Source organism: Poromitra crassiceps (genome assembly GCF_964638095.1).
Source record: "Poromitra crassiceps genome assembly, chromosome: 14".
Lineage (NCBI taxonomy): Eukaryota > Metazoa > Chordata > Actinopteri > Beryciformes > Melamphaidae > Poromitra > Poromitra crassiceps.
Window position 1 is genome coordinate 21345012 of NC_139633.1, and position 19580 is coordinate 21364591.

A 19580-nucleotide genomic window follows, 5' to 3' on the forward strand; every position below is an offset into this window, starting at 1 on the left:
ATAGAAAGAGCACTCCTTTAGCATTTTCCTATGTGGATTAGAGTACATCTTAGTTTCCAAATACTCAATTTCACAGAGCCAGTTTGGAGCTCTTGGTGAGACGTTTGTTTCACCACAGTGCTTCCTGGGCTGAGACTGTCGCGGTCCACATTATAGCAAACCACACACACACACAGCAGCATGCTGAGTCATTCAACACAAAAACACACTCAAAGGTATTTTCAAAGAAACCTTTATAAAGTTTTAACATTTCTGAACATAACATTTAAATTTTAAACATTTCAGAACATATACAATTCTTTATATGAAACAGTAAATAATTCTCTTATTGTGCACACTCTGTAAGTAATTCAGAAAATAAACACTGTATTTTGCCCATGATCATAAGTCCATACTCCTCTCTCGTTCATTCATGGCATTAATTTATGTAAAACCTTGCATTTCTGTCACTTGAGGCACTTTCTGAATGAAGAGGCTCTGTAGATCAATTTAAAGCATAATGCAGAAAGAGTATAGCGCCCCCTTGAGGCAACACTTGTACACAACTACAGACTCGATAGCTTCTTTAGATTGAAGAGTAGTTTTAAACGCTTAAACTGATCATCTGAGCTTTTGATACACACACACACACACTGGCAGTGTGACACAGCTAAACATGCAAGTTTAAATATATTTTGAAATGGCAAATTGTATGTTTGCATTGTTTGTAAACACTGGACCAAAATGCAGTCTGTATCTGGTGGGACGTTGTGAAGAGATTCTCAGTAGAGATTATTAGGCAGTCCTATCCTTCAAGTCTAAAGTGTCTATCTCCAGTACTAATACTGTATACACAATACAACCTCTGGTGTGGCTTCACGTGAAATGCCACTGAATTTCAGCGATGAAATGTTACTCCCTGCACCCCGTGTGTATTGGTGAATATTCCCGACAACGGTCTGATGCCCGGAACGAGAGGATTTTCTTTATCAGGGTACAATCCTGGTTTGGAACAGATTAAAATAGCACTGTCGCTCAGTGCTATAAAACTTGAGACAAACATCACAGTCAAAGTCTAGTTTCCCAGCCGCTGAGAGCATTGACGTGACATTGCAAATCATAACTTGGACATTCTGGTTTCCAGCTCTGAGGGTTGTTCTTGTCCACAAATAGCGACTGGACTTTCCTGGGCCTTAACGTCATACACCGATAATGTGTCACTGTCGGGGTGAAAATCTCATTACTCCAATTTAGGTGATTTTCATGTTTGAATGGGTGCACAGTCCTCGATGGGTTGAGAAAATTCTCTAAGCTTTTGGTCCCATGAAACCCTTTCAAAACCCCATCAGATTTAACGTCAAAAATGCATTGTCATCAAGCTAAAAGCAATACTGTTTTTCTTAGTTCCTGAATTGTTGACATTTCAGAAATACGGTTTTAATCACCTGACAGCAACAATTTGTGAATTCATAAATTGAGTGGTTTTCCCCTTTAACCCGGGCTACAATATGGAACTCTGTCTGTGCGTGGAGGCAAGAGACTGGGAACTCTGGAGTGGAAGGACCTTCAGTCACGACTGGAGTACAGAAACCGCAACAATTTTTTTCGTTCTTGGGCAGAACAAGGCAAAATACATTTCTGTCTGCACAATCTCGGCCGTTTTGGCAGAGCTTGCTTGTCTGAGCAGTTAAGTGGAACATCCTTGGGGGCTTTCCTCTCTAAATGGAAGATTGTATGAGCAGATCTGAGTCTGGGAAATGCTTTAGCTATGGTTCCACTATATCATTACAGGACAGTAGTGGCCAAATTGCTGGGGGTAGAGGGACGCTCCACCTGATCACGGGACGTCTCCTCTGAAAGATGAAAGCGAAAAAGAAAAAAACGAGACAAATCAACAAAATGCTCAAAGCATCAGACATGCATTTCTGTTTCATCAACAACGATGGCTCATAGTGGCCAACTTCTCTCACCAGGTTGTTCATCTCCCTTTTCTTCGCTGTGGTGCTCCTGCTCCTCAGGCATTTCCACCTGACCCAAGTCCTGCAGGTCCTCCACACTCGACCCCTTTTCAAAATATATATTTTGTTAAGCACTGTATTATTTAACTTCCATTGAATAAACATAAATATGGACACAAAGCACACTGGACAAGGAACACAACTGCATTAGCATACAGTTCAACAGATATTGACGCTCTGATTACCTGTGACTGGGAGTAGCAGTCTTCATCGGAGTTCCTAAATCCTTCTGGGGCCTCCATAAGCATCTCCAGAGCCTCCCCTTCCTCCTCATCACTATTGTGAGACACAAAATACATGTATCACATAAAATATACAGATTATTTTTTATTTACAACATTATTTATTTATTTACAAAAACAGGTTTATGAACGTGTAAAATGTCTCCAATATGAATAAACTGGGAATGTCACCCAATTTCTGCATGGGTGACAAAAGGGCAGACAAGTTATGTGAAATGGAATTGGAGTTATATGAAGTCCAATCAGGGAACCCAGAGTCTATCAGTCTGACTTCTAATAAGACTGGGACAGACGGCCGATATAGCAGGGTTTCCACCGTAGAGCGGATGTCCCGCCCCTTCTGTCCTTGTTTACAGTCTGACCACATCTCATATGCAGCTATTTATTATTATATTAACCAAAATCTGGTCTGGACCTAAAACACCTACAATCGATCAGCAACTCCATTCTCGCATCAATTGGACTATAAACAATAACCGTGGCACACGGAACAGGAAGTCTTGGCGTGGACGTCCACACTCTACACTGGAAACCTCCAAATATCAGCGGTCTGTCTTATTAGTGGTCAGACTGATGGACCCTGGGTGCCCAGATTCTATGAAGTCGTTATGAAATCCAGCTAAGAGAGTAGGTGTTGAGAAACGATTCAGTGCTCAACAACAAGTATTTCTGGCGATCTTCCTGACACAAACATCCCAGATGATACTGACCTTCCTCCAGTGTATATGTCCTCCTCATCCTTCTCTTTCTCCGCTACATTGTCTTCCTCCGTCTTGTGTTGGTCCTCTCCGTGTTCTCCGGCCTTCTTTTCCGTTTGCACTTGGTCATTTTCCTTCCGTTCCTCTTCCTGCTCTTCCTCCTCTTCCTCCAGGTCCGAGCAATTGAGAAAGTCAAAACTTTCCAGGGCCGTCTCCACTTCCTGACTGAAACTAGCAGAACTAGGCAAACAAACCTATGGAGGAAACGGACATTTAAGGCGTCAAAATATCACCGTCAACATAATGGCTACCCATGCAAAACCACCACGCACACATACACATGCACACACTCACCACCAGAGGGTCTACTGGTTGTTTTGACTCCTGGATGGACTGGCGTGAATGAGTGTTTTCCTCTAAGGCTTCTCCTCTAAGTCCCTCTGCATTTGCTCCCATCACAGTGGTGCTGTCCTCCGTCTCCACTTCAGACTGTTCGGCCCAAAGTGCTGCTGAGTCCTTGGATGTATCATCGTTCCCCTCCTGGGCTGACACACACACTTCTGGCTCTCCACATTCGGATAAATTCAACGCGGGACAGTTTGAGGAGACGTGGGAAGAGCTGAGGCTAAACTCCACTGATTGGACGGACGCCTCATCGGTCACAGTACAATCTCGGCTAATGTCTCCGTCAGAGCTGGTGCTCTGCAGGTGGCCGTTAGGCACCGACCACTTGGGGGAGTCCGTCTGACAGAAAGCCTCGGCGCCGTCCGGCTCGTCCTCCTCCTGGTTGGACGAGAGCGATGGCGTGGACGTGCCGGAGCGGTGAGGGGCGAAGGACAGCTGGGAGGTGGGCGTGGCCTGCAGCGCGTTGGAGGCCGCCAGCCGCTGGGCGGGGTGCGCCATGGCCGGACTGGACGAGTCATCGGACGATTCGGAGGAGTTGGACCAGACGGTCCCGTTCTCCAGTTCCCCCTGCCTCTTTAGGAGAGACTGGAGAGGAACCCAGCCGCAGAGAGGGAGAGAGAGAGAGAGCAAAACATTAGATTAAAACGTCACTAGTCTATTATGTCTATACATAAGAAACGATTATGGTTTTCTTGTGCATGTTGGTTGTCAAATTAGATCCAGGAAACAAAATAGTTTGTACAATACCCCTTTTTGTCCCCAGTGAGACAATACTACACACACAATGCTACACTCAGTCTTACAAATCACCAGACGCACGTCTCTAATGACAGATATGTCCAAATTGCAGCTGCGGAGGGCGCTGCTGGCCTTTCTGCAGTCTAGATTCAAACTGAAGGTGAACAGGCTTTTGCTATCAGGGTCCCTAAACTGGAATGACTTGCCTGAGGAACATAAGCAAAGAACAAATCACATCCAAATACAGACATTGTCTTTTTGTCTGTTTACAGACATTTTAAGATGACATTTTATTAATTTGGCTTATTTGAACTTGTGCTATGTGTCTTTGTTTGCTGAAATAATTTTTCCTGTATAGTACGGTTTGAAATTATTTTTCTGTAAAGGACCGTTATTTTATCCTATCCCATAAAGCAATTTATAAAAACTGCTTCCAGAAAAGTGGCATTGTACAGTATATGTTCCCTCTGACCTTTTCTCAGGTCTGTCTCCACCACAGCACACCATACTACTCTACAGCTACATGCCAACACACCAGCTGTAAACAGGTGAATCGGGGTGTTGTGCCGCTGAAGTCACAACGTGAGGCTGCCGTCCGGTCCGTCAAGCTCTCATGGAGCAGTTCCACCAGCGAGCGGTTCCGGCCGGCCCGCGGCGCCGCGCTCTTCAGCGAGGTGAGGAAGAGGAGGGACAGATTGGAGGCGCTACTCAACCACTATTAAACAGCTACAAGGACCGCAGCTCCGTTCACACACACGGTTGGTCTCAAACATCCCACTACCGCTATCATTCACTTGGGGAGTCGCTCCCCTCGCGACACGCACGCCTGTCCCACGACCACACATGCTAGCACACACTCCACTGCGAATATCCTCACACACATCACTGCTACCGCTACACACAAAGCAGTCAGGGAGCAGCTGAAACAGAACAAGCCAGCAAAATGAAAGTAATAACAGCCATCAGTAGGAATTAATGGCAAACGAAAATAAAACCATTTAGGAAACATATTTTGCAATGAAAAACTGCTTTATAAGGGGCCGTGTCCACAGACAGCATTTCTCTCTGGACGGAGCACTTCGGATATCAAAAATATGAATGCCCAGAGCGCTTCCAACGTGCACAAACACACAGAGCTGACTCTGATAGAAGGTTAGCTAGCTAACAATACAAGGTAAATAGCAAGCTAACATCAAACCAACAAGATAATACAATTAATAATTCTCACCCAGAGCCTTTCCTCTGCCGTGTTTACTTATCTTTCAAGTCCCGCCTCTTCCTCAATTTTGATTGCTCGGTAGAAAAAAGTGACATTGATGAGCAGCGTTCTCCAAAAGTTTAAATGTTTTCTACTTGAGGTGCCCAGAGTGCTCCACCCACAAACACTAGCCGCCGGGAGTGCTGGGAAGAGGAGTGCTCCTCCCACATCCTAGCACGTCTTTACCAGAGAAAATTATTTGCAGAAAGGCGCTGGCAGCTCAAAAAACGCTTTCTGTGGACACGGCACATGCTGTAAGTGTACTACACAAACCCCTCACACAAACAACACTACTGGTGATACAACAACAGGTGTGAAGAATGTTGCTGTTGGCGGACAGTCAAAATGTTGAGATTGAATATTCTCTGGTCATGTGACTCACATAGAAAACCTGCTCCCGCATGGAGGGCGTGTCAGGCGGGCTTTGATTGGATAACAGCCGTTTGGAAACTGTACTGGTGGATGATGTCTGGTCGTCCTTATCAAACGGGCTGTAAAAACAAAAACAGACAAAGACAAAGAGTGAGATCAAGTGCAAAGCATATTACCCTCATACTCGGAGAAATCATAACACAACAACAACAGAATGAGCTGAGTTTGAATTGACCTCCAGGTGACCTCCAGGTTGAGTTTGACTGTTCCCAGGTCATTGATATCCACAGCGAGCGTCTGGGGCAGCGGGCAGAACAGGTCGAGCATCTCGCAGGAGACGCTGCCCACCACCACGTGATTGGCCAGGCTCTTCAGCTCCGTCACCTGGGCAACCAAAGCAGACTCAACTATCAACAACAATCAATCAGCTGAAGCTTCTGACCCTTACCAACAAACAATGTGGAACAGGTTGGGATTTTTCATTCGTTTTTATTTTTGCTAGGCACTAGGCTCGGCCTCGCCTGCCCTAGGTGGGGCGGGGCAGTTTTTTAACATTTAATGATAGAAGTTCAGAACAGGTATTTTGCAACAGATATTCTGTCATACAAACATTAAATCATAAATTATTTCAATGCATTCTCAGCTAACTTCGGTGGGACCAATTTGGCTTCATGCTGTACAAATGAATTGCATTAGCAAACGAAACAGCAATCTGAAGTCAGACTATTTAGCTCAAAATAATCCCAAACCTTTTCTCCCCACCTATTTCCTGCACACGTGTTGTGCAGATGGCGATGCTGTCGGCACTTCCTTTGAGAGCCAGAGGGGATCATGGGGCCAAACATAGTGGTCTACGGCAGCAGTGGTTTTCAAACTTTTTGTGTCCAAGGCACAGCAAAGGGCAAGCCAAAATCTCAAGGCACACCTATATTAATATCCATCCAAAAACGGCTGCAAACAGACCCACACTCATGTAATCCGTCAGACGTATGCGGGATCCGACAAAAATAGAACAGATGCATAATTTTTCCGTACCGCATGTATCACCCATCTATTAACATGGGCGAGAGTCGATCCGGCAGTTTTACCGGATCTGCAACGCGGCCGTAACGCATCTGGTGGACATTTCCCTATTAGGCTTTTTTTGTTGTTGTTTTGGTTTGGTTTTTAAATACCTAGTGTTTGTTTTAGTTTCCTATAATGAACTTGATATGGAATATTTTTGAGTGCACATAGTTTTACTGGTATGTTTAAAGCCAATTTTCTCACCTTGATTGACAGCAGTTCTGTGACGAGAGGCAGGAATATGTAATCCTCGCTGTCCCATATCTGCTTGTTGCTAACTTCCACTCGGCCTCGCAGCCTCCAGCGCTGCCGACCGTAACGCATCACGACCTGAGGGGGGCGACATTCAGCCAACATGACGTGTGGGAACAGAGACCGGAGCAAAATCTGTGCATCTGTGTGCGTTTTGATGTGTTTCTGACCTCGTACTGGTCACCAGCACACAGCCGGGCAAAGCCAGCGAGACCTGGAACATCAGAGACGGACAAGAAAGTAAGACTAGGGTCTGATAAAGAGTGGAGAGACAGCAGAGAGTCTCAAGTATGTGCAGAAACTGACTCACCCTTCATCTTAATGTGAAACTCGCCCATCTGGCTTTCCAGCTCACTCTCCAGTGAGCACATGTGCTGCAGAAGACAGAGGGAGATGGATGAGATGGAGGTGGAACTTATGATCATCGTGGCTTTAATTTTAGCTCTCTTTTTTTGGATTGGGTGTGACCCCAGAGAACCAGAATATAAAAACAATTACTTTAGGTCAAACCGAGGGGGCTTTCTACTTCCACGTTGACACCAATGTGGGAATAGTAGAAACTGCAATTCCTCAAAATGGCCACTTGAGGCTGGCTACAAGAGTGAGTCAATCCCCCCACCCCCATGTTAAAATGCCCGTCTTTACAGCGTAAATAAACATGTTTACTAGCCTGGTTAAAACCATCTGGATCAGTTCTGTTTTCTTTTCTTTTTTTTTATGTGAGGCATCATACACGTATTTTAGTATATGCTTTTTGTATTCTATTTGTGTATATTCTAATGATTGCCTGTGATGTAATGTAATGTGTATATGCTGCTTGGACCCCAGGAAGACTAGCTGGCATCTTGGCGTTCGCTTAAATAAATAAACAAATAAACTCGCATTCTGTTTTGTTACGTGGATCAGTGGGTGGAAGTAGCCAGTCCTTCAGCCAATCAGTGTGGGATCCAGTCAAATCCAAATCCACTTGGAAGAACGACGAAATAACATCTTTTCCCCCGAGAAACTCCACTGTTGCATACATGTTCTTGTTTAATTGTTGTTATTGAGTCTATTTCTCTAGACGGAGGCAGCCATTACTGTTTTGCGAGCGGCATTCCTGATTGGACGATTATGATGTCAACTACGAGGCAGGTCCTTGATTGGCCCATCCGCCTTGTAGAATCTGAAGTAGCCCAACCCCGGGGGACAGAGGCCGGACGGTCTCGTAGAACGAAACAAAAATGTGAGTTCACGTGACTGGATGGCTTATCCGGCTACATGTTTACAGCGTGGTTTCAAAAATGATTTTGGTCTGTGTAGCTAATTTCACATTTCATGACAGCTGTTCACCCGTTTAGAGTAAAGCAGACGATAAAGCAGACTATGTTTTGGGCGTGATTGACAGGTCGCCTGTCCAGTGATCGCGTAGCTCGCCGATCACGGACCAATAGCAGGCGGAGCTGCAGCTCTGTGGGAAACCCCTGGTCTCACGCGAGCTGCGGGGAAACCAAGATGGCAGCGGCCAAAACACCAAACTAGAGGCTTCGAAACGCGAGTCCACAAACCAACCATCATCTCTTTGCACAGTCTATGGGTAAAACACTCACCTCTGTGCATTCCCTGTAGCCCTTGTTGGCCTCGCTCAGGCTCTCCCGCGCCTCCTTACTGCCAGTGGTGGAATTGAAGGCTGCCACCATCTTACTTGCTCCGTCACGCACCCGCCGCTGTATACAGTACGCATCATACAGCTCCTCCACCTGGGAAAACACATTTGACAAAGGGTTCATTTGTGTAATTTATTTTATATCAATTTGTGAAGAAAAGAGCTGTACCAATAGTGTTTATTAATATTATCATCAACTGATTATCCGCTGCTGTGTACACACCTTGCTGAGGTGGAACTCCAAGCGGCGCATGAACCTCTCTATGGCTTTCACTTGCTGGGGAAAAAAGGGCAACAAATACCAACTCAATAAACAAATACATCATCTTCTCTCTACCCTTTTCAAAGAGGTTACGTAAGGAAACTCACCTTATCCTGCTCATACAAAGACCCCTGCAGAGAAGAGAACATGACAAGAACAAAACAATTACCATCACAAAGCATCAAATGAACATCCTGAATGGGGATAGATACTGTCGAGGTGACAGCAGCTAGGCTGGTATTGTCATAACGGTGCGACTGGTTTGACTGACGGCTTCTCACCAGACGACCGTTCCTCTTGTTTTCCCTTATCTGCTGACCCAGGCTGTCCAGCTCCAGCTGGTGGACCTGCAGGTACGACCTGCAAACAGAAACCATCACTGTGACTTTCCAGGGCTCCAACGTCACCCCCCCCCCCACACACACACACACGCACTTTGCCGGACAACTGGGTCAGAAATCTACTTGCCCAAAGTCATATTGTCTACTTGCCCCTATACAGATTGTTTTAGTGTTTCCCACAATGGGTGGGGGTTAGTTAACTCGCAAACTTTTGCTAGCTACAAAAATAAAATCTGTTTTTCCGACGTCTGTGTGTTCATGTGCTCGTGGTGTCGGAATGATCGGAATGTGGAAACCCAATCAGGGTTAACGATAATAGATAACTATTCTAACTAATCTAGGTCACTTTATGTGGACAGCAACTAACGGTAATGCCGTATTACAAAATGACATGTGAGCAAACTCAAACGTTTCCAACACCATCAACAAAGCATCTACTTCCGTCCGCAATGTTTCTTCCTGGTTTTTGCATAATATATGACGTCGAGTTGGAAAGTCATGTACTGTCGTTTCCGACTCCATTCACCTGGATTTTCCCAGGCGCGATCTCATTTTTCAGATTATTCCGACAACACATGAATGCAGCATATTATCCTGTGTTTTTATTATAATATATGACCGAGAGGTAACAACATGTGCCTCCAGGAGCCTGTCGAGACGTGTTTAGCCACGGTGAAGTTAGATTTTCCCCCGACGTGGCGTTTGACTTGCCCTGGGGAAACCTTATTGTTGAGCTCTGCTTTCGTTTTCAATGTTGACAAAGAGTAGCTTCCCCTTTTAGTTGAGCGAAGTTCCACCTGGCAGCGATCCACTGTAATCAATAACAAGGACAGATATTTATATATCTCTATGGCCTTCCATCTCTGTGTTGACTCACTGTAGGCCTCTGCGCAGGGCGGCGTACACTTCATCCAGCCTGTCGGGCTGGGGTGTTTTAGTGGGAGGGAGTTTGGTGGAGCCCGTGAACATCCTGCTTCCCTTAGAAGGCACTTTTCTTCTGCTGAAGGAGGAAGTCAGGGGAGAGGGAGAGAGAGAGAAATCATGTCTGACAAACCTGATAAGGCCTTTCAAGTTGACAGTGCAATACAAGTGCATTCACAATGGGCAGCCAGGGAGAGGGAGGGGAGGATATGAGAGAGAGAGAGAGAGAGAGAGAGAGAGGGAGGGAGGGAGGGAGGGAGGGAGAGAGAGAGAGAGAGAGAGAGAGAGAGGGAGGGAGGGAGAGAGAGAGAGAGAGAGAGAGAGAGAGGGAGGGATGGAGGGAGGGAGGGAGAGAGAGAGAGAGAGAGAGAGGGAGGGGAGGATATGAGAGAGAGAGGGAGAGAGAGAGAGAGGGAGGGAGACATGTATTCATTTCTGATTTTATTTCATTGTTTGTTAGGGACATGTAGGTGCTTTGGCAACATGTTTTAACAAAATAGCATGATGCCAATGAAGCTTAACTGAATTGAATTAAGAGAGAGAGAGAGAGAGAGAGAGAGAGAGAGAGAGAGAGAGAGAGAGAGAGAGAGAGAGAGAGAGACACACACACACACACCATTTTCATTTGTATAGTGTTGCTTTGGAAAAAGTACCTATTGTATTTCATGCCAATAAATTCCATTTAAATTTGAGAGAGAAAGAGAGAGAGAGGGGGGAGCAGAGAGAGAGAGGGGGAGCAGAGAGGGAGAGGGGGGGGGGCAGAGAGAGAGAGGGGGGGGCAGAGAGAGAGAGAGAGGGGGGGGGCAGAGAGAGCTCACCTGTTGAGTGGAGAAAGACCGTCACTACTGCAGCATGCTGGGACAGTTGTGTGCAGCACAGCAGCTCTAACAGACTGAAGGACATGTCCTGCAATTACACAGAGAGGAAGACATGAGAGGCCGAACTCCCCCTCCTTCCCTCCACACAGTGAAGCCTCTTCACTAATGATCAGCGAGTGTGTTCCTGATCCTGACACCAGAGGTCAGCGGAGAGAAAATGGTGGAAGAAAGAGGAGGGAACCCGCTCTCTCACTTCCTCCACATTGTTTTGTTGAGAGTCTGGGCCGGCGAGCGCCATGCGGTGACCGCAGCAGCGTCCAGCGTCCACAACGCTCCGCTTCTGCTTCACTTCCCCTTCCTTCCCCGTTTATCCACCCCCCGCACACACGCACACGCACACACACACGCACGCACACGCACACACACACACACACACACACACACACACACACACACACACACACATCTAACACACACACACACATCTAACACACATATCTAACACACACACATACACACACACACACACACACACACACACACACACACACACACACATCTAACACACGGCTCAGGAAGTCTCATGGCTGACTCTACACAGGAAATTCTACACAGAAAATTCTACACAGAGGTTTGGCCCGAGAGTATAAAAGCATCTCTGCCTGGCTGTTTGTGTAAAACTGTCTCTCTCTCTCTCTCTCTCTCTGCTCTGCTCTGCTAAGCCTTCCCACATGAGAGGAGAAAAGTCAATAATCAGAGACACAAGTCTGAAGACCTGTCACCTCAGAGGGGCGTGAAGCTACTGTCAGATGAATGAGCCATGATCATATGATCCTTTGTCGTGTTTCACTGGAACTGTATTGTGTGATGATTGTGATGGTGTGGCGAATTGGAGATATTGTGACACACAATTCTGCTCTCTAATCTGATGATAACAAGCAAATTCCATGTAAAAACTCTGGACAAAACGAGGCACGGCAGGAATATTATTTGGAAATGTCAGCTTTGTTTGATATCACACCTAAATGACCATTCTGTTCAATGATGGGATGAAGATGATTTGACATACGTGAGCCACATCCTGATGTGGATCCTTATGATTATGGTGATATGGATTTCAACCATATTGCCTGCCGAGGCCTGATAATCCGCAGAACAGCTTCTACAGGAGCAGAGTGTCGTGCCGGGGCTAAGATGCTCACAAAAGGGATTACAGACTTAAACCGGACTAAATCTGTCGAGCAAGAGCCAAACCCAACAGAACACATGGGATGTGTGAATGAGTTAATAACACAAAGCTTACACAGAGCATCTGTGTGAGTGTGTGTAGACTTTGTGTATTAATAACACAACAGATAGGAGAGTGAAGTGCTCGGCCTGGAGGAGTCGCCGGGACAGACAGACAGACAGACAGATTATCCTTTAACGTGCTTAAATGCTCTTCCAGAGACAACATCACTCACAGGAGAATATGCGCTTCAGATCCCAGATCCTGCTCATAGTCATCATAGTCAGGGTGTGGACTCAGTGCTACCGTATTGTTTGCTACTGTAGAGGTGACATGGGAAGATAGGAGAGCACCCTATGGTTCACAGCTGATATCTCTTGTATAAGAAGATACTGTTGGCTCAGACGGTTGTAAAAACCCACATATTGTTTGGATCCACAAGAACAGCCTTCCATTCTCCAGACTTTATATCTGATCCATCATCCTTCCATCACAAGTTTCATCTTTGTTACTTTGTCTTTTCTGGCTTTGGCAGTGAATTGCCATATTCACAAGTTTGCGTCGGCTCTCCCAGACCTTAGTAATAGCACACAGATGCTTAAACTGGGTGATGTTCCCCTTTAAGTAACTGGAAAAGCCATCACATAGTGAATGTGCAGTATTCATCAACTGTCCTAAACAATGAGTCAATTTTAGTTTGTTTTCGTTTGCTGCTTGCTGACTGACCAGATCTCTCTTTTTGATTATGAGACCCTGTCTCTCAATGAGATCACCTGTCTAAATAAAGGTTCATAATAATATCAATAATAGACTGTGCTTCGCTTTCAGCAAGCACAATCATCATAATAATAATAACAATGCAGTACAAAGTTTAGATGAGAAAGTTTTGAGAGCTGCCGTGCTTCAGGAGTCCAGTAAATCTCTAATCCCAACCGCATGCTGAGAGGATTAGCTGGAGCCGGTCAGGGTGAGAGCGGAGCATGGCGAGGTACTGTACACACACACGCGCACATATGGGGCACACACATGCACATGCACACGCGCGCGCACACACACACACACACACACACACACACACACACACACACACACACACACACACACACACACACACACACACACACACACACACACACACACACACACACACCCCAACTTTTTGACAAACACAAGTCAGAAGACATGATGTAGCTGCTAGCCTAGCACTGCTTGAGGTGGGCCCAGCTATGGATGAAAGTACAGCCATCATGCCAAAGGCCAGACAGACAGCACAAATCCTACACTTCTTACCCCCCCCCCCCCCCCCCACCCACACACACACACACCTCAAGCCTGCACCTGTGATAGGCTCAGCAGGACTCTTGATTATCAGAGTCAATCGCCTAGCCCTAGTAGTAGTGTGTCCCTCTGAGACGTGTTTGTCCCTCTGTGTGACGTGTTTGTCCCTTTCATCGACATTATGGGGATCATTGCCTGTAGCTTATTAATCCTCTCCGCGGGCAGCCGGAAACAAAGAGGAGGCTGTTTCAATCACCTCACAAGACTCACAAGTTTTATAATAGAGCCGGTCACGCGCGTGAACGACGACTAGAAGATGGAGACACGCGCGCCGCACGCACGCGCACGTATATATAGTCAAGACTCCAGGCTGTATATTCCCCTCTCTCTCTCTATCTCTTTCTCAGCTCTGCATCTAACTAACTACATCGCACACAACAACAACAAGCACATTTAGACTAAAATAATCCACACGTTTGTGTGTGTGAGAGAGCGTGTGTAGGAGGAGGGGTCCTGGTGTGGGGGGAAAGAAATACAACCACCTCGATTACATATGAGTGGATTACTAGACTGAGGCCACTTAAAGTAAACGGACGACCGGATACTATATGAGTATCGGATCCATGTTCACATCGCCGAGCTCTTATTGCTAACTCGAGGGAACAGTTGACGTTACGACCCCCATATATATATATCCTCTACCCACCACACCCCACCCCGGGAGCTCATCACAGGCCACAAAAGTCGAGTCCTGCCCGGGATCCCCCCCTCTCCCTCTGAAAAGTGTCCTCACGCCGAAGCACGACACACAAAAAGAGCCAGGGAGCCAGAGAGGGGAGGCAATCACAGCCCCGACCGACTCCATCATGTCGGAAAGAAAGGGACATCATCACACCAACACATCATTAGCTAGAACGCAACTTCACGTCGGGCAGACTAGTTAAGACTCGCATCCGTGTAAAGAAAAATAACAGGGTTCTTGTTGTGACCTTGGCGATCATAGCAGCAGCCCTACCTGTGTTTTAAAATCCGATGACCCACATTATCCGACGGGAAGGCCATTTCCGTCGCGATGCTCAACACAGTTTGGAGAGGTTTCCAGTATTCTCCTCTGGGCGCTGTCCTCCGCGATTTCGCAGTTTTTTGTGTCTGCGGTCAAGTCAGCAGCAGTTCCCGAACAACATCCGGCCAGTAGCTTTCAAAATAAAAGTTTATTTGCAGTTGACCAAGATGTGACTGAAATCCAGACTATGCTGAGCCTGGTTAAAAGTAAAGTTATGGCATTGCAAAAGAATTCAAATCAAAACATAAATATATCATTTAGTTAGTCTAAATAGACTAGTCTACTCATCTAGTTAACTATTAGAAACATGCAATTATGAGGATTATACAGCCCATCCATTGCTGGGCAAATGTGTAAATACACAAAATTTAGATAAAAAAAAAAGTATCTTTATTTCACCATTTCAGTGTATTTTGTATGCTTTATTTTTTAAATGTTGCATGTAAATAATTCTAAAATGTACACATTTGGTATGGCTGAATGTTCTTCCATCTGTACATCTTATAAGCAGTGTTGGGAGTAACTAGTTACTGTACTAGTTAGTAAGTACTTCTACTTTTTGCAGTAATTACTGCCAAAACTACTAGTTACTTACTAGTTTACTACTATTACTAGTTAACTAGTAATCTAACTAATTACTTTTCAAATTTAGTAACTCAATTACAATGATTTAAATGGTAACTGGGCTAGTTACTTTAGGACAGTGATACTCAACTTGTGGCCCGGGGGCAGATGCGGCCCACGATAGGGTGCCAAGTGGCCCCCTGGCCATTTCCTAATTCACAATGAAAACTATAAAGTTTGACTGAGCTCCAGCTAAATTCTCAAATATCGCCACCTGCTCACCACCCAGGTACTTATATGTACTAACTAACTTAACCTATCCTGTGTGCACAAAATTGTCAGACTAAACTCTGACTGACACCCTAAATACAATCCGCTACAGAAAAATTAATATGATTAATGTGTGTTTATTAACTGGCACCTGGCCTCCTGTCATTTTGCAAAAGTGGCCTCCAGGCAAAGCAAGTTGAGTATCCCTGCTTTAGGACATGAAAAGAGCAGACAACTTCAGAGGATTATCCAGCTTCTGATCCTCAGACCTAGTCTGGGGAGAGACTAGGTCTGAGTGGAGGGATGCATACGGTCTCTTATAAGGGGGTCCCTGTGTACAACGTTTGGCCATTTGTTACACAAGAGAGAGAAAGGGTTGATGAGGGGATTTGGGGTAATTATGAGCTGAAGCGGGGCGAAAAGAGGAGATTCTCTGTGCTGGAAGCATGCTTGGTTCTACTGGGTGTTGGTCCCCTATTGGGAAGAGCTCTGTGGTTTGTTCCTTCTTGTCTTAGGCGGTCCCAGCAGTGTTTGGTGCAGAGTTGTTGTTTGGTGGGATCATCTTCATGGTATTGAAAAATGCCACCACCTGACTGGGAACTTCTGCCAACACGTTATGTGCAAGTGCTTCTCGATGAGCCCCTATGAAGCAATAGGCTCGTGGGGAGGCTTCAGTTTGAATAAACTAAAGAAGGAGGCCACTTGCAGAGGTAACTCGGCCAATACACGTTGGGCAAGAGTCTGGCTTGGTGCATTCTGGAACCGCCCCCACCCCAATTATGATGATGGACATGGGCAGGTGGGAGGCATTGACGATGGCATCACGGGTGTGGTCCATGTCTGTGATGATGAGCAGTACATAGTATTGTGATGCAGTGGTCTGCTGGAGGGCTTGCTTGGCAAAGCAGCCAAGCAGGCTACATGACTGATGGGGGAGAAGCTGGTTGGACCGCAGAGTTTGACCTGGGGTAAACACACCCTATAGGCCTCCACCACCCCTTCAATCCCTGCACAAAATGGATTTGCTGGGTTGAAATTGAGAGGAAACTCATGGGAAACCTTCCAGGTGCGTGGGATCTGGGCTCCAAAGCCAAAGGCGGGGAACATCTTGTCACTGTCATAGTCTTGGATGACGTTGCACACAGCCCAGATAGCAGTAATGTATTCATTGATGCCCTGCGGACTGATGTAGTGTAGATACTGGGGAGACCTGGGATATCCCCGTTGGAGCTTGTGAAGTCAACTGCCACAGTGAAGTTGAGCTGACAGCCCCCCATGATGTAATTGCTTGTTGTATAATTATCTCTCTTTGTCTTATTCTTGCCTATATCTAAGTGTGGTGGTGGTGCTGCTGCTGCTACATCAACGAGCTAATCTAAAAACATCACTATGCTTTTATTTTGAGAGCAAATCTGCAAACCGGAAGACATGTTGTTGCTAGTTGCTGGGGCAACCAGGATGTCTCTGGCTCTGTCATTGTGTTTTCTCCGTTGCTTTTGCTGCTGCGCTGGCGACGCCACGGTGAAGCCAACGGAAAAAAACGACAGGCATGTTGTGTTCCGAAACGGAGGAAGGAGCAAACAGCAGGTCACCCATGGGTGCTCAGTTTAAAGTGTATATGTGAATTTCAGTCTGAATGTTTAGTTTAAATCTATCACGTGCAGGCACAGAGGACAGTTTGTTCACACTTTACAGAAAGCGGTGGGGAAGATAAGCATGTGGCGCATTTTCCTAAACAAAAGTTAAACAGGAAGTTACAGGTGTCAAAACAGAGGATGCTGCCGTTCATCTTCTCAATTAAATAACTGCTCGTTTCTGGTGCCGTGTGTACCTCTGCCTCTGTGTGGCCCGCGACTGAACTCTCCAAGACATGCAAGTTATAATATGAAATGCAGAAAGACTCACTGGTAAGAGACTGGTTATAATACTTTTGTGTCTATAAACAGCTATCTTTTTATGTTATTCTGATCTCCACATGGTAGCCAAATCCTGTCAAAGTGGCTGGCAGAACAAGCTAACTTTTACACTCTGGTTTAGCAGGAATTCCCAGAAACCAGTGCAAATCCTGGAGTTTCTTCACAGAGAATCGGATGAGGAAAAATTGTACTGTATAGCCTACTAGTATTCACCTTATATAGTCACATCTGATTCTGAACATAAGGTGAATAGGTGACATGGGGAGATGGAAGAGCACCCTGGGGTTCTCGAGGCCCTCAGATGGTTGTAAAAACGAAAATATTGTTTGGATCTTCTTTGTTACTGTCTTTTCTGACTTTGGCAGAGAATAATTGTTCATATTCACAAAATTTGCATAGGCTCTCCCATAGTATACAGCCCTTAAGTAACTGAAAAAGCCATCATAGCATTCTAAACAATGAGTCCCTTTTTGTTTAGATGAAAAGGTTTTGAGGACTAGTGTCAGTGGAGGATGGATCTGCTTTGTTGAAAGAGTTTTGAGGATAAGCTACACTGTAGCTTAAGCTCCATGAGCTATGATGGATGTACTGTAGCTGTAGCTGCTACAGCTACACCCATCATAGCCCATGGCTCAGTGTGGAAGAAAAGGCATGTGATTGCACATGCATTCTAGCATCAAGGTCAAAATTAGACATTTATTGAGCAACTTAGATGAATGACCCATTTTGCAAACTCTAAATATTGGTTATGACTTCAAGGTTTCAAAAACATAGGAGTGAAACATTGGCTTGTAATGGCAACAGCCTAAAAATAATAGTTTTATTTTATAACTAGGAATCTCATGTGCTCGGTTCCTAGTGGGGAGACTCTGGAGATGATGCGCCACTTGTCCTCTTCTCCCTACTTATACACCCACCACTTATTCTCAGCCAGGAAGAATGTATATCATTGATGACATCACAATTGCTCAAGTGACATCATGGTGACAACACAATCGTGACACACACTGCCGCCACCACTCACTTAGCCAATTTTAAGATAATAATCATGCTCAAAACAATTTTTACACCTCTGGTAAAATAGTTGTAATCAAGTCCCCAGAAGCTAAACAAGATATCAAATCTTAATCAGTGGTGTCAGTATATCAGTTTCATATTTGAGCTAAAATTCTCTTAATGTATAAATGTGTGAACACCATAATATAAAAATGAGTCATTTTTATATGCAAAAAAAATTGAGTTATATAAAAATGAGTCATTTTTATATGCAAAAAAAAAATGCAAAAGTTGTGTGAACAGCCCCATACACAGCAGATTACCCCTGCTCCGTCATTACCATAGTAATCACAAACCCCCTTCCCCCAACGAGTACCTGGTTACTCGTTCATAATAGGAGAGTACTCGACTATTTAATTGCTTAAAATGCCCATCCCTAAAAATGACCCTGCACAATAAAATGCATTTCCATGCAATTTGACTTTTTTTAGAGCACTCATTCATTTCTCACCAAATGGACTACCGCAGGGATGACGTATTTTTTGTAGGCAGAAGTCAAGACATGTTGGATCTTCAGGGGAAAAGTGAAGGGTTTTAGAATGGGGATTTCACTTAAATGCATAAAATAAGGTATGTGGTTAACACAATTTTATGGAAGTGGTAATTTGCGTTCGGCAGGATAATCTTCACGAACATGAATCACTTTTATGCCTTTTGAAGAGTTTTCTGAAAATCGAGTTTTAAAATGAACACACTTACATTTCAAAAGTCACAAGTGATTCAAGTTTACAAAGATTAGCCTGCTGAACACAAATTACCACTCCCATAAACTTTTGTTAACCACAGACCATGCTACTTCTGGCTCATTTCTGTAGTGCTCTATTGTAGCGTTTCTCAAAGTGGGGTCCCCAGCAAAAGGGGGGTCATTTATTTTCACTATAATTCCATCCATAGTAACACAATGACAGAATATATATGGCTATTTTGGTCATTTGTTTCATACACTTTCTGTAATAAAACATCTAAAAGCAAAAACCGTATCAGATGGGGACCCTGGGACAAAGTCTTATCAAATGAGGGGCTGTGGTCTAATTTGCGTCAGTTTAGGGGTCCTTGATGTGAAACAGTTTGAGAACCACTGCTCTACTGTGATCAAACCTACTGTACCACAAAAATGTGAACGGCACAAGCCCATCACACATTGATTTTAAAAATAAATTATTCAACAAGAAAAGCATGACTGCAGAAACC

The 19580-nt window shown here is 45.0% G+C and overlaps 1 protein-coding gene across 2 annotated transcripts; it reads right to left on the reverse strand.

Moving 5' to 3' along the window:
* Positions 1-224: 224 nt before the first annotated feature.
* LOC310788859 (rho family-interacting cell polarization regulator 2-like) lies at positions 225-14662 on the reverse strand. Of its 2 annotated transcripts, none has more exons than XM_083650439.1 (17): positions 14536-14662; positions 11015-11102; positions 10153-10272; positions 9216-9294; positions 9042-9065; positions 8896-8949; positions 8617-8766; positions 7338-7401; positions 7198-7241; positions 6980-7105; positions 5946-6094; positions 5721-5829; positions 3292-3927; positions 2950-3191; positions 2183-2273; positions 1950-2043; positions 225-1832 (listed from the first exon to the last, which is right to left on the reverse strand). In XM_083650439.1, the coding sequence occupies exons 3-17, from the start codon at positions 10242-10244 to the stop codon at positions 1765-1767; spliced, it is 2022 nt and encodes a 673-aa protein (XP_083506565.1). In that variant the 5' UTR covers positions 10245-10272; positions 11015-11102; positions 14536-14662; the 3' UTR covers positions 225-1764. The 2 variants fall into 2 exon arrangements, with proteins under 2 accessions (XP_083506565.1, XP_083506564.1); XM_083650438.1 differs by having other exon boundaries at positions 10153-10275.
* Positions 14663-19580: the final 4918 nt, after the last annotated feature.